The sequence below is a fragment of the Ambystoma mexicanum genome, chromosome 4q (genome assembly GCF_040938575.1).
Source record: "Ambystoma mexicanum isolate Mex_15411 chromosome 4q, UKY_AmexF1_1, whole genome shotgun sequence".
Lineage (NCBI taxonomy): Eukaryota > Metazoa > Chordata > Amphibia > Caudata > Ambystomatidae > Ambystoma > Ambystoma mexicanum.
The window spans coordinates 429,904,136-429,924,735 of record NC_090928.1 but is presented as its reverse complement, the minus strand read 5'-3'; the positions used below and the strand labels follow the sequence as shown (position 1 = coordinate 429,924,735).

The 20,600-nt window shown below is 46.3% G+C and overlaps 1 protein-coding gene across 1 annotated transcript in view; it reads left to right on the top strand.

Annotated features, from left to right (window-relative positions):
• Positions 1-20,600, top strand: part of KIF26B (kinesin family member 26B) — an 876,378-nt gene that overhangs the window by 258,774 nt on the left and 597,004 nt on the right. The window contains exon 3 of the mRNA XM_069608003.1: positions 15,377-15,913. Coding sequence (XP_069464104.1) covers positions 15,377-15,913 — 537 coding nt within the window. The remainder of the gene's footprint in view (positions 1-15,376; positions 15,914-20,600) is intronic.

Genomic DNA, 20,600 nt, shown 5'->3' with positions numbered 1-20,600 from the left:
TACTCTGGCCATGTAGGACATCACCAGCTTTGAACTCCAGGCCCAGCAGGCTCAGGAAATAAGTCTGGACATACCTGACCCACTTAGAAAGGCTATTGCAAAACTGAAGAGGTATAGATGGAAGGCTCTAAATTAATCATAATCACTGCCATTGCTCTGGGCAATCCTCTGCTTTCAATGGAAAACAGAGAACTACAAAACGCAGCATAAGTGCGATGGACGAGCATGCTCGTCCCTTTTGCATATACTTGCATAATAGCCTGACAGTTAAGGGGTTAAAGATATTTTGGTTCAAAGGCCAGGAACCAGTATATAACAGGATATCTCACAGCGTCCTCTGCTGGCTGTTGAGTTTACAGACCCTGTTTGCTGCATTACTTCCTACCATTTGTCTTGGTCTCTCCACTGTGCAACCATTTTATGAGGGCCTTAAATCTAGGCCCCTGTGCCATCACCACCTGATTCAGCCCCCAGAATGTGTGTTTATTGCTATTTGCTCCTGAGGCCTATCCGCAGGGTGCTAAGAGGAATGTATTTGTTGAAACAACAGGTCTCTTGGAGAGTACGACATGTTGTTTCCTACGAATACTTCCTCACCTAACATCGCTGCCATAGAAATGGAAGGCTGGGCTCCATGCAGCGCCCATATTTCATTTGTATAGTGACCATGGTTGGGCGTGAGGTGAGGAGAGCCACAGAGGTGTCGGGACCACAGCCGCCCAAGACAAGTGTGGGCCGAGAAGGGGTGCGTGGGATGGGGAAAGACAAGGGAAGCGGCATGGGGCAGGAGAGAAGATGGCCGGTGAGTACGTCAAGCACTCTGGTTTTTCTGAGCCCAGGTTTAGGTCTTCTGATTCAGCCCGAGTTTGGAGCAATTTGATTGGCTGATGCACACCCCAAGGGTACTAATGCCTAGAAAACGTGGTGGCTTTGCAACCTAACTGAAAGAGGCCAACATGAGATTTGTATACTGAATAGAATATATAATCTGTAATCAGGCATTTCTCCAAGTAGTTTGAGTTTGGTTATGGTTTTTAAATAAGTACTTGCTAAGTGGGCACCGCTCGTTCTTCTGTTTTCACTTATGAATAATTATTCAGAAACTCTTTTTTAGTTTTAGAAATCATTATGGTTTTCAACACCATGAATAATTCAGGGATTTAAGTGGGCTGGGGCCAGTCCCATGATTAGGCAGTTCTTGACCCCATACGGTGGGTAGTCAACGTCTTTCTTGACATTAATATATTCAATTTTCTTTGAAACGTGTTGTGCACCAATCCCACAAAATAAGCTCTGGGTCCAATGATATATTGCTACAGAATCCTCTTACTTTCTACAAGATGTACATCCATCATAACCATTCAATTGCTCTGCGCAGTGTATAAGCATTAGCTCTATCCAAGGGCCGGTGCTTGTTGTCCTTTAGGCTTGCAGACCTAGAAACACAAAAGGCGCCAAATGAACACATTAAATGACCACTTTGAGCGGGTGGGTGGTCGCTCCATCTGAGTAGTGGCCGCTAAGCTGTGGAATTCTCTACCTTTGACACTCAATGCAACTTTCGTCGTCTATTAAAAAGATATTTGTTCTAACAGTTATGTTAGCTAGTCTTTAATTCTTGGATTAATTCTTTCCTCCTCAGTGCTAAGATGCTTCAGTGTACGAACACTTTACAAATGCAATTAACATAACAGGCACCCCAAGTGGCATCATCAGTCACCCCATAGAAACTTAGTGGCAGATCTAAGGCAGTCCATGTAGTGTTTTTATGGGGGGCACGCCCCTCATACCTCATTCAACTGCCTTTCTCCAACCCTCAAGCTTTCTTTTTAGCTACTTCCTGATCCCACGCCTCCTAAAAGTGCAGTGAAATGTCCCTTCACCAAATCCAGTGAAAAGGCTTTGGTGGGTTCATTGGGGGTGATGGGGGAGTAGTGTGACAAATCAACTTCCGGGGCACCTGTGGTCCAGGGATGAATATCGGTTTCTATTACCCAATGATAAAAGGGACTGTCTAGTCAATGTTGTAAACAAATATCGACTTTGTTATTATCACACCAAACAGTTCTTGCAAAACTGCGAAATACAACCCACCCTATATAGGAATGCAGAGGACAGACAGTTTCAAGAAGGAAAAGGGATGCACTCTGGATACTGACAGGAGGGTAGTCAGTAAAAAATTGTATCGCTATAGTTCAAGGATACTTGGTTTCAACACAAGGGAGTAATGGGTGGTACAATGTCACTAGTTTCCTGCAGAGAAGGACCAGGGGGACAGAACCACAAAATACCTTGTGCTGTAGATGTTCTTGGTGCTCGATAGGGTCGAGTCAGTTTCAGGGTGCTTTGCCACTTCTGCAACAGAGTTCAAAACGGGAGACTACTGCGGGTATCAGGCAGCAGGCACTTTGGCAAGCAAGGCTGGACGGAGGGCTGCAGGATGGCTTAGACATGGGCTCTGGGTCAAGAATAATTGTCTCACTGCTGGTCGGTGGGTCTGAAGCACTCGTTGAGACCTCTCGGATGGCGTGAGTGACTGTGGCATAATAACAGTCAGTGGTGCAGTCAGTTGCAGCTCAAGGGGTTTGACAGGCTCGAAAATGTCCTTTATGGCAGATGGCAGTAGATGCTTGTCGATGCCCTCCTCCTAGCTTCTTCATTGGGCTTGTGTCGTCCTTTAAGGCAGACAGCCCAAAGCTGAGGAGAGGGTTGCAGGCAGGCCTTGTCCTTAGTTTAGTTCAGAGACTCTCTGGAACTTCCCACCTAGGAAGCTTGCTGCAGTACCAGTTCTGGAGCTGCTGGAGGGTCCTCTGGATTCAGTATCTTCCTCTGTTCCCTGGGAGATGTTCAGGGGAGGGATCTTGCTTCCCTCTTGGAGGCTCTGGCCTTCCTTCACTGGCAGAAGATGTAAGGAAGACTGTACTCTCATCCAGGGTCCAATGCTGAGTTCATCTTGCTACTCATTGCAAAGTCTTCAGGTGATCTGCCCAAAAGAGAGGCCCGGCCCTCTCTTAAAGCCACATGGCCTACGGTGATTGATGTAGGCTAAGCCTGCCTTATTGAACCAATCCTGGTTCCCCACAAACAATCTCCTGTATGCATGAGGTCATAACCAGAGTGCTTTGCAACAGAAAAGGTAAAGGGGTGCAAACATGTAATACTAAGTCCCACCCATCTTTCTGTCTGTTGTGGATCAAAGGGTCTCTCTAGTTAATGTAGCTGTCTGTGGTTCCTGACTAAAGCTGCAGGTCTCCCTTGAAGCTCCTGATTAAATCAGCAGGTCTCCCTTGAAGCTGCGGCGAGAACAGACTTTCTGTCTCCATCAATCCACACACTGGTAGCTTCTGAATGGGGTCCTCCTCCGGGGATGACTACTGTAATCATGCAGTCCCAGACATGACAGTACACTGCCCTTGATACTGAGGGGCGGCAGCTGTCTTCAGGTTGACACTGTGCATATCAAAGGTTGTTGGGGTTTCCTGTCTCTTTTTTTAGTCCTAATATCAGGCCCCCCATGGGCCTGTTTGAAGTAACCCTTATTAGTATTTGAAGCTGCCACCAGCAGAGCTAACAAAGGACATGATGGATCCATGGAGCCTTCGTTAGTTAATTAGGCTGGCCATGGCAGGAGGAAGATTTTGCCCTCCCCTTTCTGAGATGCCTTAATGTACCCTTGGCTGTCATATCTCAACAAAAAATTACAGGGGGGACAGCGCCTGTAGGCTGTGTCCACCCAGAGTACTCAGGTCTATGTGTATGTGGTGCGGTGAGCATAGGAAAATGTGTACGGATTATCCCAAAACATTTTCCAGAGGTTCATCTACAATGATTCCATTTCTTTTCAAATTTAAAAAAAATCCCAGGCAATCGCACACTCACCGTGCGGATGGTCGAATTCCTCACATGTAGCCTTCTGGTTTGCATCCATCAACACATGAGGATTCATACCAGTCTCTCCTACTCCTCCCACTAACCCATCTCCCACCACCCTCTCCTCTTCCATTACCATTCGACAAGCCGCCTCCAAAATGTCTGAAATTTGACTGTATGAAACCCCTTTACATTACATTACATCGAGTTGTGTGTATTTGAACCTGTGTGTAACTATTTTCAGTTCATGATTTTAAGCAAAAAATATTATATCAGTATTTGTTTTTACTACTGTTCAATTATATTATATCTAAAGAATATATGTATTGTCCTTTTGTGCGAGGTGTCTGTTAGGCCCTCCTCTAGTTACAGAGGCCAAACCTCTTATAAAAGCCCCCAAGTTCCTTGCACTTCTTAGGCCACACCCCTGAATACATTAACTAAATACAGCAGGGCCATGATAGCAGTTACTTTGTATCTATCCCATGAGTAGAGTGGTGATTTCACTTCTAGCAACTGCTTTGAAAAGCTGGAACTCGAGGATGTTGGGGTGTATGAGCAAGTCGCCAGAATACTGTACAATAGCCTGACGTGTAATGGATGCAGGTGGATTCCACACACAGCAGCAACGCCACAGTCAGCAAGCGAGAACTGTGGGCGCAACCACTAGGGAGGCTACTAAAAGGTGCCCCTCCCTTCTTTAGCCTCTCCCCGGGCATCGGAGACTCGCAGGTGAAGCGGCTCGGTCCCGCCTGGAGATGGGGCGCTGTAACCAGAGCTGCCATGCCCGAGGTCCCTCCACCCAAGCGTCCTGCGGTGCTCGCCGTTACCTTTTCATCCCCTGCTTTGCTCTGTGCTGTGTGGCTGTCACGGGGGACAATTAATGGGAACTGGGTCAGAGGGCAAGCTCATCTCCCGTGACCCTTTTGTGTTAAACGTTTAAAACCTTCAGGAAAAGTGGTAATGTTCTTGCTTTGTGTGATGGGGCTTCGGAATTATGAAGACAAATCTAAGCCAGGGATCAAAGTTCAATCATTTCTGCACAAATACTGTAAAAAAATGAACGAAACTGCTTGTTTTAAAAGCATAAAAGAGTGTTACTTTTGAGCGGTACTGTACATATTAATTGCATTTCGCACGGGAACCTGCTGCGCGCCTCTTTCAAATAAGATTTCAGCACACACATCTGACGCGGGACAAGCCAAGAGCTCTGTTTCGGAATAGATAATGCAGAGCTGTTGGATGAGAAAAGTGGGTAAAATCTGGTCAACTTCACCCGGCTTATTGGCCTGCACAGTGTTTTCCCTGAGCAGGTATTTCACATGCAGACTACGGTGCGGCCAATCAGTGCAAGGAAGACCACTGCCCCCTATTGCTAGCCGAGAAAGCTCATCATGCTTGATCCCCGACGGCAAGTGACAATAGTTGGAATCTGGCTTTCTTTGCCTTGGCATGATGATGATGAAGGTTTGGATCCAGTAGATTACCATTGGGGGGAAACTGGCTAGCATTCCTTATTGTGCCCCTGCTTTCATTGCTAGGTGGTACTGTTAATGGGCATAATGCTAATCGTTGCACCCACCCCTTCTGCCCCCTCTTCCAAGACTCAAACCGGTCACTTAGACATCAAAATGCTCTCTGCAGGTGGCCCTCTTTACTCTCTGTCGCCATTGTCTGGCATCCTAAGGACTATGCTATAGCATTATAGTCCTGTAGCGAGGGCCGTACCGGGTGTTATGGGCCCTGAAGACTGAGTTAAAAGCCTGAGTGCAGCGAGGGCATTTAACGAGGTATGAGGGACCATAACGCCCGGTAGGGCCGAGCTGCAGGTTTATAAAGCTATTAGAACAAACTCTGTATTTTATTAAATCAGTATTTTATTAAATCAGAAAGAGAGATAAACGACTAATAAATGCTGCAGAAATTAATGCAACGTAAATTCAGGTGTGAGTACTTATTTCTTGTTTTTATCAGGCAGGTAATTGGCATTGGGGGGTGGAGTGTTTAAGTGGGGAAAGTAAATGCGGGTGTGAGCATTTTTCTTCTTTCAGGTAGCTAATTAGTAGTGGAGGGGTGGAATATTTAAATGTGGAAAGTCAATGCAGGTGTCAGCAGGTTCGGACTGGCCTGTAGGGCAGTGCCGAACCAAAAACACAAAATCCTAATAAGTTACTTCACCATGCGGCTAGTAGTTTTGACCCCGTGTTACGGAATACATCAAAAACCTCCCCCTTGGGTTCTACTCAAACAGTCTGCAACAAAAGTAATGAATTGCCATTTGCAAATGTGGCCCACTTTTTCATTGGTGCCCTAGACAATGTTATGCCCCAGTCCGGCCATGCAGTTATGTGCTCTTTTTTTATTAGGCATGGGTACGCATGGGCAAAGTTAGAAATGTAACATTGAAATATAATGTTTATTAGAAGGTGTATTAGAGTATTCACAACGTTTTGCAGGTGGGGCACTGTTGGGGATGAACGCTGCATATTCTTTTTACCTTTGTTTCAGACGTTTTATTTCTGCATGTTTTAGCGTTTGTTTTCATGTAATGTCCCCGGCCTAAGGAAGCTTTAATTGCGCATGATTTTGTGAGAGGCCGCGGCCACCACCACGTTATGCACGCACCCATGCACGGCAATGTGACAAAAGAACTATTGCTGGTGTTGCTGTGTATTAGGACGGGGGTTAATGATGGAATCGGCGGTGCCAATTCAATTGCGGGCTATAATGCCGGCGGGGGAAGCAAACACCATTTTTGCGTGCTATATTTAATCTGCGGGCTTTCTATCGTCCGCAGATTGACCAATCGGATGATTGGAAACATCATAAGGATGTTCTAAAAATGTGTATTTCTGAGCACACCACACCGATCAATAAATGATGTGTAGAAGTATGAGTTTTTCGCCATTTTTGTCCACTTCTCAAACCGTTTTTCATGGTATATCAGTTCCCTCGTGTTCACAAATCTTACCTTATTTCCATTTGGCGTTGTGTTGTGGTGAAAGACGTTCATACATTTTTAATCCACTCACTCTCAGTAGATTTGCATTTCCTGTTGGGCATTTTGCCCTTAGGAGAAATCCTATTTATTTTGCCTTGCATGTTCCTGTAAAAGTGTCTTGTATTTGATCAGGTTCCTTTACCATCTGGTTTGGTGCAATGTAAGACAGTCTTATTGAACGCTATCGGTTTAGCTATGCACAAATCTGTGTTTGTAGGTGTCAAACTAACAATATGATGGTAAGAGATGTAGCCTGTTGCCTACATTGGGAACTGTGGCACCAGGAAACCTGCAATCAAATCCTGGCTTCTGCACTTGACCAAACTGTGTGATCTTGGGCAGATCACTTTACATCACTTGGATTTATTTTCCTTAGCTGCTAACATTGGGAACACCTACAAATTATTCTTGTACGTGTGCAGTATACAAACATACTCATTTGTGCGTTATTTAACTGAGTGTAGGGTTGCTTTATATCAAATAATTATATTGACCATGTGTATAATCCATTTATATACTGAATATCACTGGTTGAATGTCCTCTGTCTCAGTGCAACGCTAATTGCGAGCCATGGGAGATAATTCCCATAAATGGTACTACAACTTCTGGTGTGCGGGTCAGTAGAGGGTGACTCAGTACCACTTCCATCAGTGTCCTATCAGTACCATTGACCCCCAGCAGTGTCGGCGAGCCCGGAAGTACACTGTTAGTGCTTTAGTACTCCAGCAGTGTGAGCATTCCTAGAAAAATACACTATTAGGGCTAAAGCGCCCCAGCAGTGACATTGCAGTGCGAGCTTCCTCCAGCGGTGCTCTGTCAGTGCTATTGGAGCCAAGCAGTGCCCTGCTTATGCCTGCAGGACGCTGGCAGTGTGAACCTCCTGCAGCAGTGCCTATAATATTTACTGAACCTCAGCAGTTTTGGCTTTCTCCATTGGTACCCAACCGTCAGTACTTGAGTACTGTTGTAAAGTAATGCGGGTAAGGGAGGGTCCCAGTAGATTGACCTTTCTCTGGTAGTTCACTGTGACGGATCTATGCGATTATTGCGACGGCCCCTTTACACCACATATATATGCGGGGGGGAGAGCCCCGCACCTTCCCCCATATTAATATTATATTGTATATTATATTATATTATATATTGTATACCCCCCACATATATATGTGGTGTAAGGGGGGTCCAAAAAAATAAATAAAGTTGCCATTTTCGGCCGTCGTAATTGTGAGGGTAATTGTGAGGGCGACATTTTGGTACGATTCCACTGTGACTATTCAACTAGCAGCCTGAGCTTCCTCCTGCATTGCCCTCCTCCTGCAGTGCTCTGTCAGGCTTCAGGTCCCCAGAAGTGTGAGTTTCCTCATGTTGTGTCCTGTTTTTGCAAGGCCAAAGCAGTGTGAGCTTCCTCCAGCAGTGTCCTGTCACTACAAGACCACAGCAGTTGTGAGTTCCCTCCTGCTGTGCGATGGGCCTCCTGAAGAGCCCTGTTAATGCTGTAGAACTCTTCCAGTATGAGCTGTCCTGGTTGTCACTGTAACTTCAGGAGTCTCCTCCAGCGATGACCAATCAGTTTGAGATACCTTAAGCAGTGTGAGCTTATTTATTTATTTATGGTATTTATAGAGCGCACTAGGCCCAAAGGCATGAAGACGCCGCAAGGCTGAGACCGGTAAATCCACCAACAGTAACTCGAACAAATGGGTCTTCTAAGCCCCACGAAACCGGCCATGATCATTTAATTATCCGCCATGTCATGGGCCCAGCAGCCTAGCTCTTTAAGATTTATCCAGCAGCCCATCTCCCCATTTGTGCAATAAGACCCTCAGAGCACCCTCTATGAGCCGAAGGACTCGAGCTTTGTGAGCCTCCCAGAACAGTATTTTCACTTGAGTGCAAAGTCCCACCAGTGTGGTTGTTCTGCAGGGGTGGTCTCACGGTGCTACAGGACTCCACCTGTGTTGGCTTCCCCCGGAAGGATATTGCCAGTAGTGTAGGTGTCACGAGTTTGAGCTTCCTCTAGCAGTGCCACATCTGTATTTCAAGAGCTCCAGCAGTGTAAACGTCCTTCAGCAGTGTCCTGCCAAGGTTACAGGACCCCAGCAGCTTGAGCTGCCCCCAGAAGTTCACTGTCAGCGTCCACCCAAAGGCCAGTCAGTGTCATGGACTATAGCAGCGTGAGCTTTCCTCCAACATTGCCCGTTCAATGGTACAGAACCCCAGAAGGTAAACCTCCTCCAGAAAGTAATTTGCCAGTGCTATGCTAGTCATGTAAGGTGCCCTCTCTCCAACGGTACCCAGTCAGGGACTAGGGGGTCCTAGCAGGTTGACCTTCCTGCAGAAGTACACTGCCACAGCAATAGGACTCTAGCAGCGGGAAACCCTCCAACAGGCACTCTTTCTGCATCTCTGCTACTGAAAGGAATTTCCCCCCACGCCATTGCAGGTGCTATGTACATCCAGTCCTGTGCCCAGCCAACATTTCAACGCCTGAGCATGCACAACAGCACGAATTGTCCCGTGCTTATCGCATTCTGCTGTTTCTGGATTTGGCCCCATTGGCTTCCTCGGCCCCCGTGAGAACATGTTTCCAAGACCAAGGGCTGTTATAAGAAAACACCCAAAAACAGTAGCATTGCCCTAGGAAGGGAGAATGTGCAGAGTTCGTTGGGACTGGAATCACTGTGTTTAGCCTGTACACCTCAGACTGGCCCAAACCATCCTCCTTACAATGCTGATCTGTTCAGTAATGTATTTATTTATACATGTGCTTTAAGGTGCTGCGGCATGCAATCCTAAGTGCTATATAAATATGATCAGACACGGGTTCTGGAGTTCAGTTTTGGACAGGATGGGGGGAGGGGGCGCAGAACTCTTCCTCCTCCTGCTCACTGAAAAACAGACTGGCATTCAGCCAGGGTTACGTGGGGCACGCCACTTGCATTCTGATACTGGTAGTGTGGCACAACTACGTAGAGCTATGAGGAACAGAAGGCACAGCCAGGCATGACCAGATGACGCGATTTAAGAGTCACCAAGTTTCCAGTGCTGTGCTTGATTGTTTGCCTGCTCGCACTCTGGGAGATGTATGTAGTAGTGTTTGTTTATGACACTTGACTCAATTGGTCCAATGTATCTGAGAGCAAACAAGTCAAGACGAGAACTCTGCTTGTTGTGAGCAGCTGCCCCGCCCCAGAGGTCACGCATGCGCTTGGGCTGCAACCGCGTGCCCAGTCAGAGGCCGCGCGCCCCCACAGCTGCCGAGAGCGGCCCGCGCGCCTCTGCTGCAGCCCCGCGTCACCTGTAACCCTGGTGGGGCCGTGCGTGTGAGGCCTTGGTAAAGTTACCAACTGCGACGGCGGTTTCCTCGCCTCTCTTGTCAGTCACTGGGGGAATGTTTAGGACTGAGCTGTAACCCAAGCCCTATGGGACCACACACGCGAAGAGTCGGCCGCTCCTCTGGGTCTGTCAGCAGCCGAGCTGGGAAGGCAGGAGCTGGGGGTGGGGAGGCTAACGTTACCCACCATGCTCGAGACGGCGGACCTAGTGCCCCCCACTAAACACATACACAAAAAAAAATCACTCCACGTTCATGCCGAAACTGGGTATTTGATTGTTTATAATTAGTAGATAATGTCAACGAAGGGTTATATTTGTACATACGTGTATGAAGGGATGTAAAAATAGGGCATAAGCCCAGACCTGGGGGAACCAGAGATTTCATGGGAAAGGCCGAGCCAGGGCCGAGCCTGGGCGCTTGGCCTGGCTCTTGGGGCCCAACACAGGCCGAGCCCAGGGAAAAGGCTGCGCAAAACAATGCGGGTCGAGGGGCCTGTGTCAAGGTTAAAAAAACGGGGTGTGGGGATGGAAGGGGATTGGAGCAATAAAAGAGGCTAAATAGGTTTTGGGGACAACAAAGGGGACTGGGGTGAGAAAAGGGGCTAAAGGCCGCAAGAACGGGATACACAGTACTAGGGCAACACAGTTGGCTAAAGAGGGCTGGGGCAACAAGGGAGGAGGACATGGGCAGAAGAGGGACAGTACGCATCACCCATCCTGTTCCAACATGACACCTGGCGCAGGGACAACAGCACAACTTGAGGCTGCCTCTCTTAGGGGTTGATGGAGCATGGCGGATATTGTCCAAAATGCGAGAAAAAAATACAGGATTGTGCATTTGTCTAAAGGATTTGTATAAAAGAACCAATGTGGTGCAACGAAAAAAGGATTTGGTATTTCCAAATCGAAATCTAATAGAAAAGAACTTCCCTGGTTGGCAATGTGGTGAAGCAGCCAATAACCAGAGTTTGGAATTAAATTTGCATTGCAATTCTGCGGAAACATTGATGTATAAATCCCTTTTGAAACCATATGCTGCTTGGTTTGGCACTGGTTGGTCGACTGAATGGTGGTCCTCATGTGAAGGGCTATTCTTATTGAGCCATAAAATATGTCAGAAAGAGACCCAACCACTGCACCTGTGGATGGGGCTCCTCTACGCATCTGCTGCCGGGCCCCTCTACGCATCCGCTGCTGGGCCACTCTCTGCATCCACTGTCAGGCCCCCAAGATCCGCTATGGTGCATGCTTCTTAATCAGCAGTCGGGCCCTCTCAGCATACGTGGTCGGGGCTCTCCACACTGCATTCTCCCCATTTCCAGATTCTGTAATCCTCATTGTCAATATCATTGTTCGTACTTGAGTGGTGCTCTGTATCGGTTGTTCAAGGTTTTTTTTCTATAGGCGTCAATCATTTGCTGGTCTGCATTTCGGTTGCTGCGTGGCTTTGCTAACCGTGTCAGCCGTGCAGTGGTGCTCAGCATTACCCACATTGTGCTGCCCTGTGCTTGCTCTTAGGGGGGTTTCACTATCAGTCTTAGATTTAGTGGGGGAGTGGACTGCTGATTTTGATCTTTAATTCATGTATGGGCTATACAGTGACACCTCTCTATGCATTACTGTTGCACCTTAGTATTGCAGAGCAATGGGGCACAGGAGTTGGCCAGCACCTGTGAAAAGTGGAGGGTCTTGAGAATTGTGCAAGATTGCACTGCTTTAAACAAGGCTCCACATATCGGAACAGAGGCCTGCACAGGACATTGGAGTACAGATGACTACAGAACGTGGTGTGCCACCAGCAACTGCAATTCCTTCCCCACAGAGGGAAAGTTGCTAATTACAATGGGAATGATAACGCTCATTTGGGTACAAGAATCCGGTTGGAACTTGGTTTCTGTTTTTTTGGGTTCTCCAGAAGAAACACTGTGCGCTTTGGGAGCCCCGGGGAATAGAAACTCCCACCTGTACTTCAAAACGGGACCCATACTGATTAAAAGATTAGCATCATGAATGTTTTCTGTTTTAAAATGTTGAAGTAATCACCAGTACCACCCTGGAAAATAGCAAACCCAGATAGGTAAATTATCCCCCAAATTGAGCCTCAATTGAATGGTTCTTGTGAGGTGTGGAGATCCATTTTGGAATGAATCTTTGGCACACTGCAGAAACTGTTCTAATCTATTTGCAATCTCTGCAATTAAGCATCATGGGCTGTTTGCAGCCCATCTACATGGCATTCGTAGATTTTTAAAGCAGCATTTGATTCTGTGTCAAGAGAGCTGCTGATTGCTAAGATGGATGGGGCGAACTGCCCACCTTAGTTTGCCGACTGTGAGTCTGACGTTGTTTAGGCGAGGGGAAACAAAAAGCCACATTGTGTTACTGCACTACGCACTAAATAAAATAACGAATACAAATGACATTTCTAGCTAGGTGTCTTTCTCTCTCGCTCTCCCTCTTGCACTCCCCCTGTCCCTCATCCACCCCTTTCTGTCTCTTTCCTTCTCTATCTCTCCTCTTCTGTTTCTCTCTCTCTCTCTCTCTGTAAACTCCTGGTGTGATGTTTGCATTATGTCATTTTAGACCGGATGCACCTTCACCTGATCAATCTACATGCATTCACCAGCCTGTCACGGAAGTATAACATCTCTGGAAGACTTTAACTGCACATTTTTAAAACTTGACCATAATTGCACCCAGCATTTATGGGCGCCAAAAATAAACATAGATATGTAGTGCTTCCAGCAAACATAACTGGCATGAATGCTTTTCCCGCCAATTAATTATTGCTGAGCAGCCGCACGTCTTAGAAGCCAGCTGATAGACGGCCTACCAGTGCTGCTGCCTGTCCCCAAGCAGGAGGAACGCCATGCTGCGCCTGCTCTCCCCGTGGACCCCACGTGACACTTGGTTTCCCTTTGAAGGCACTCTGTTGCCAGCGTCCTCTGCTGCCTATCACTCAGCCTGTTTGTAATCCAGTTTCTGAACCTTGCTCCCATCGCGAGGCCGCTCGGCTTGCTGATTGGTGCTCTGTGTGCAATGGTATCTAAGCCTTTTCCTGCAGTCTAAGTGGATCACATCCATTTGTGTGCCTTGATCTAATTCCCATAGTCAGAACCTCAGAGAAGTCCATTAGATGTGCCTGCCTCACTTGCTCCCCCTGGAAGCATTTGCCTTTTTCTTCCGGCGTACACTCATGTGCAGCTTTAACTATTGGTTCCTTATGGAGGGGGTTCCATTACATTCGCCACCGCTGATATCATACCTGTGTCTGGCCTGTATTAATTGGCCGTAACCCACTGATGTTAAGCTTTAACTATGGACCTCTTTTAAGGGGCATTCCATTCCTTTCGCCACAGCTGAGGTCATGCCTGGTCTTCCCTTACTGCCTGCTTCTGCAGGCTTCGCATTAAATGCCATCGTTCCGCTCTCGAGTGAGTGATGTGAAAGGGTTGCTAGCTGTACTGCCGCCACTCCTGTATGAGGCATAACATTTTGTCCCATGGCTTTGTACAGCGCTCCGCAGCTGGGTTCAGGGGCGCCGTGTACGCAGGTGCTCCGGTGCCTGGGTACCCCCCGGGAAAGGGCAAGTCTGTGAAAGTCCCTATACTTACAATGGGACTCTCTTTTTGCCCCTTGCGCACCCCACCCCCACCAGCTCCTGCCGGGAAAACCAAAAGTCTATGCCCCTGGCTGGGTGTATGGTTTATGACTACCCAGGGTCCGCCTGGGGCATAAAATTGTCTCAGGCACCAATGAAAAAGTGGCCCAGAGTTGCAAATGGCCATTCATTTCTTTTGTGGCACTGTTTGAATAGTACCCAAGGGGGAGGCTTTAGATAAAATGTGATGCCCATTGGTCACTTTAAAGAATATTTATTCAGCAACACTGGTCAAAACTACTAGCCGCATAGTGAAGTAACTCATCAAACTGGTCCACATTGGCCAAAAAAGTGTGGCCCATTTTGATAATGGCCCCACACAGGCACCAGCAAAATCTTTACCGCAATTAGGGGGCTTCACATACCGGCTGGGTGGTCCCTGTATCAGCAGGGCTTGACAGACACTCTGAAGCTTGGTGTCACCTTCTCTTGTGTCCGGTGGACTATAGATTTCCTGCGTACCTCTCCCTGGAGGGCAAGAAAGGCCTGTTGCGGAGCCTAAAGACAACTTGAAGGCAGTTGGTCCCGTGTTACTTCCCCATTGGCCCTCAGTTCTGGCTAATTTAAGAATTCTGGGACCTGGAAGGTCTGAAGGCTTCATACGGTTACCAGGGCCAGGGCTTTCCAGGATACCGGTATCACGATTTACACTGAAGCTGGGGTTGGTCTTGAAGCCTGGGGACCCTCTGCGTACATCCTCCAGGGCCTGTATCATGTCACGGGTAGTGGTCCAACCACCTTCCTCCAGCACGGGACTGCATCACAAGTAACTCATGTGATCAATGGACTATAAGGGTGGTTTTGCCATTTTATTAAAGAAACATCAGAAAACAGGAATACTCCTTATGTAGAAATACACTTTATACAAATATTACTTGGATTTTGAATGGCAATTCATTAGATGTGTTATAATTTTTAATGTGGCACTTTATATTTTCCTGTAGTCTTTTATAGGATTCATACAAATAAATATGATTTAAAATTGAAAATAATCTTGTTTGAATGAGTAATATTTGGTGCTTACTGATTAGGACATCATTTTCCAAATTAACATATGCCATCTCCTGGGAGAGGCCTCTGTAAGTGCAAAACATTTTAATTCTGCAGAATCCCTGGAGAATGTAGTGCTTTTTGTCTTAGTGCAGGGTTATCCAATTCCAGTCCACCAGGGCCGGAATCCTGACGGTTTTCAGTCCCTCATTAACATTCATGAGGAAAATGTGCATACAGTCAGAATCATTGTATGCAAATTTATCTCATTAATATTAATTAGGGGTATCCAGAAAATCAGCATGGATCCAGCTCTTGAGGTCTGAATTTGGACAACCCTGTAGTGCATTGATTGGTGTGGGTTCAAGTGTGTGAGGCGCCAACATCTTTTCGTGTAGTCTTATAAATGCCATTGCTGTTTGGATTGTGTACTCTGTACAGCATTTGCAATGTTATTTTCATGCATTGTCTTCTTCCTTGAGTCAGTTGTTACAAATAAATGTTCTCCTTCTTCCAGGACCCTGCGCTCTCAACCGTGATTCATGACAAACTGCAGGTGCCCAACACCATCAGGAAGGCGTGGAATGAGAGGGACAACCGCTGCGACATCTGTGCCACCCACCTGAACCAGCTGAAGCAAGAGGCCATCCACATGGTGCTGACGCTCGAGCAAGCTGCCAACACCGAGCACTATGACCCCGGCTCCCCGGGCTCCCCGCCAGCCCTATCCAACATGCCCACCTTGGTGGGGGCCCGGCACATGGCCAGCCTGCAGCCCAGGGACTGGGTGTACATGCCCACGCCCTACACTACGTCAACGTACACAGGGTTTGTTGCCAACAAGCACGGCGCAAAACCCAACAGTTTGGGAGTTGCCAATGGCCAAGAGAAGAAAAACAGCTCCCCGGTTCACCAGACAAAGGTCAGCCTGCAGATGGCTACTAGTCCCAGCAACGGAAACATCTTGAACTCACTGGCCATCCAAGCCCATCAATATCTGGATGGGACATGGTCTCTCTCAAGAACCAATGGGGTGACTCTATACCCCTACCAGGTTAGTGCCTTGTTTCAAGTTGATTTTTAAGTTTCAAATTTAGGCTGCTTAAGCCCACACACTTCTGTTTAAAAAAAAAGTGTCAATTACTTAACACAATAAGAGAGAATTATGTTATGTATACAAATGCTATGTGATGCACTACCAGCAATCATTGGGATTTGGGAACACACAATAATGTAAATGCGTGACTTGAAAACCTTCAGGTCATTTACGGGAGGAACTCCTGTTCAACTCCAAAAAAGCATGAATACACTCTTCTTAATTTGGCAGCAAGGAAGTCTGGTTGGATTTTAACATTGGCCCCATTGAAGATATGTTTGTAATCTTTGGCATTTCCCCCACACATTTTCCCTGCCACAGGACTTTCCGTGAGTACCCTTAGGGACTGCCTAGACACCAGTCTGTGCGTGTGCGTAAGTCTGAGTTAGTGACTAGCCCCTATGGATGGTTTAAATGAAATGACTAGCCGACACGGGGGCGGGAGCATTCAAAACAGTGAAAAGTAACGCTCATAATCTCTACAACAGAGCAGTATACAGACTAATAGGATTCTCCAAATAAGAACACAATTACTACAAGTGCTTCGGAAAGAAAACCAAATATATGATAAAAAAAGAAGATACCAACAAGCAGCCACTACAAACAATACAGAGGGCTGAATTTAACATAGAGAAGACAGAAACATCAACAGTGAGATGATACTAGGAGAAGGATATAACCGACCTTAATAATTCATTATAGGAATATTGAGTTATTTGCCCTGAAGAAGAGCCGTTGGTTTGAAAAACGTATTGGCACAAAACTACAAAACTGTCAGGAAATAAGAAGACATCATTAATAAATGAAAAATGTGTTTCCATAACAGACACTTTATGGAATTTCTAAAAGATTTGTGATAACAAATTGTCTTCTAATATGGATCAATTATTTCAGATGGGGCACAGTTACCAATGCACCCAGACATTCTGAAAGCTATATTGGCTAGAGGCGTATACAGCGAATGATCTTGTTTTTTTATACTGCTATCCAATTATTAGAAAATAAAGTGGCTCAGTGCATTTGGCATTAACTTTCTCTCTGAAATGTAAAGATACACAACATTCATCAAAGTTGTTCTCTTTATTGAACATTGAAATCATCCATTGTTTGTGTGGCAAGCATTCAGATGTCTAAGTGTTCACTCTTCAATACACCGGGCAGAGGAAGGACCCTTCTCTTTGTGTCCAACCTTTGGAATGATTCAAATATAGCTTTTCAAGGTACAATTTAAAAATAGGATCTAGTACACTGGCATCCCTTTCAGACAGAAGGCTCACTGTGAGCGGTTTGGTGAGGCTACTCTTGTGTAGAATTGGCCATTTCTAGGATAACAGAGTTTAAGATTATTTAAATGTACTCCTCTCTGGTCTATGATATTTACTCACAGCAATTTGCTCAAAGCTCATTTCCTCATATATTTTACCACATTTTAGTGCTAAAAATATGGAGGGGAAGACCCCCCCCCTCGCAGAACGCCCAAACACCCCTGCCTTTCTAAATACCTAAACCAAACCCACCATCTCCATTTTGCAGTAAAATGTGGTACAGATTTTATGAGCAAATGTGCTCTGAGAAAACTGGCCTGCGAGGAAACGGGGTAATATCCTTTCTCTATTTCTGAATCTTTTTGGTGTGTGTATTTGCTTTGTTATTTACAGGAGAACAACGTGTTTCCCTTACCCAGCACCCTTGAAGCCAAATAACTGAGCTTGCCTGGCACTTGCTTTGGACTTTAGTTTCATTTCATTGTGAACAACTTTTTCATGTCATATCATGTTACTTTCTTGTATTGTGCTCATGCAACTAGTAGGCAGCTTCAAAGCACTGTCAAGGAATGGAAGAGAGAAGGTGAGATCATAAGAAGTAGGGGGAACAAGAAGGAAGGCACTGTATAGAGGGAACATGTTCAGTGTTAACATGGTGGTTGGTATACCATGTTGGTGGTCACAAATGCAGAAGAATGCCTGTCTCATCCTGGGTTGTCGTTATCATGCCTCGAGGGCCGGAATCCTGACAGGTTTTCAGGATAACCTTCATTAATATTCATGAGGAAAAATGTGCATACATTTAGAATCATTTTATGCAAATCTATCTCATGAATATGAATGAGGGGTATCCTGAAAACCCGGGATGGATCCGACCCTTGAGGCCTGGATTTGGACAACTATGGGACTTTAGCTCATGCAAGGATGTAAACAACAGAAACTTTCTTCTTCCAGTAATAATGCCTGATTTACAGATGTTAGATGCTTATCTACAAATATCTCCTCACTACCCCGCCTCCTAACTGTACCCTTTATATTCTACACTAAGTGTATGCATGTTCCTGTGTGCTCTTGTTGTACACTGACCGGTTGCACTCTATAAACCCAACACGTGGACACAAACCATCACTGGAAATGTAGGACATTTATGTCAAAGTTCATATTTTAGAGGATACAATAGAACCACAAGAGTGAGTTAGGGGAAGGGCGGGCCAGTGGAGTTTACACCCTTTTTGTGTGCGCTGGGAATAGGTCTCAGCACTTGCTCATTTAGGCTACGCTCAAAAGGGCACTCACATGCAATGAGTGCCCTCTCTTTGTGCCTGCTGTTTGACTGGTTCCAGAACATGTACACCCTTGCATGAAAGTTGACCAATTGGTCTGTTCCCAGCAACCCATTGACAATCAGGCAATAGGAAATTCCCAGAGAGCAGCAGACATCAGCTGACCCCCACTTCGTCATGTGACCTGTATTGCGCCAGCATCACTGTAAATTAGTTAATTGCATCTGACTTTGCACACTTATTAGTCCAGTTCTGGCAGGCCTTTCATATATGAGCTATGATGGAAAGCCCCTGCTAATTATGAGCATGTTCTATGGCCTGCCGTGATTCCGTCTCACATGGTATATTATGCACGGTGCTTGGGCCACCATGTTATCCCTTGAGTCTGGACTGACCGGAGGTCGCAAGACACAGTGGCGCTCCCACGAGAGGAACTAAGAGGGAGGCTTATGCTGCAAATGTGAGAGCCCCGTGACTGGATTTGCAATTAGGCTAGTGACCCTGGTCCCTTCTTCAGGAGGCGCTAACCCCTATCAGGGTGTGTGCTATGTTGGTGTGTTCTTTGCAAGTAGTTAATATCTTGAGGCTTGGTCCACATAAATTTGACAACATTTCTTGACTACAAGAGAGTGAAAAGAGGAGCTTGCAAGAAATAATAAACAGCATGTGCGTTCTTTCAGTCCTACCTGGCCCATCCTTGCACATGTCCCCTTTTTAGTTTTGGCTATTAGGTGGCGCTAACGCGGAACTATTGCATTGGAGGGAGTGGAATGTGAGGATAGACACACAGCTTGCAGGTATTATTTAAGTTTTACTCATTCATTGACTGCCATTGGCTATGGTAATCCCTGTGGTCATTCCCACTCACTGCCTGCCCCTCCCCACCAAAACACATCCTACTGGGATTTCTATGAACTATCTCTGTCATGCATACAAATCAAACTCTATGCAGCATAGGGCCTGCCTGTGTTATTTATGTGAAGTCTTCCGAGAGTTAGTGGCTTAACTGCAACTGTAAAGGAGCTCCTGGTTCCAAAAAAAATGTCTTAACCAAGTGTGCCTTTATCCACTTCATTTATATGCAATATGCATGTCCTTACATCTGTTCCTTGCTGTGAAGTCAGGTTATCAAAAAGCACTGGCAGCCAACAGTTTTGAATTGTACATAGGTATTAGATGGGCGTTTGCCAGGCATTGCCATCACATGCCCCGGTATTCTCACCAATTGCTAGCTTGTGCATAGGAAGTACCAGTATTGCAGTGCTTGGCAAATACCTAGTCCATACCCACACAAAAGCCCAAACTGTTGGCTTAGCCAATGTTTGTTATTCTTTTAGCCCTAGTGACTAACCTGGCCCATTTTGCTTTCCATTGGCCCAAAGTCCGTTCTCAATTGGTTTGACTAAATGGTCCTCCTCTCTGACCTAGCAGTTCTTAGAGCCACCTTGCCCACTCGAATGTCGGGCATGACCTCCTTCCCCTCTTACCTTGTCCACATTTTACAATCCAACTTTAAACTTTCAAACTGTTAACTCTTTGAACCCCCATCTTGCTCATCATGGTGATTCTTCTGGAATGCCTCAATAAATACTACAAAGAAACGATGAGCGTGTTTCAAATATTGCCTGCCAGGGCTTAGTTGCTTTTTGCATTGAGTACAATGTATCCTCTTACCTGCAACGCCTCTGGCAACTCATCCTCTACCAACTATTGTCTCAATGTTCTCCAGTGCACCAGGGGCAGGTGGGTGGGCCTTGCGCTCAGATGATGACTTCCACGCTCCATAGCCTTAGACAGAGTGGCGACTGCCCCCTGAGATGCCACGTATGTGTTGCTACTGCAGCTCGGTGACGTGTGGACGGTTGCGCATGCGTGCAGGGCATGCCACCGCCACTGCTCCCTGTGTACTCTGGGAGCGGGTATGCCTCGCTCCTTACTGCCTTCTTTAGGGCGGATTGCAGCCATTCGTGGTTTCATGGTACAGCCACTTCGACATTCCTTCCTTGCCAAGTGATAAAAAACATAGGTTGTTTGTTTATTTTTTTTGCAGCACACTCAGTTTTTTAGGCCCTTTACCGGAATAAAAAGATTAAAAAA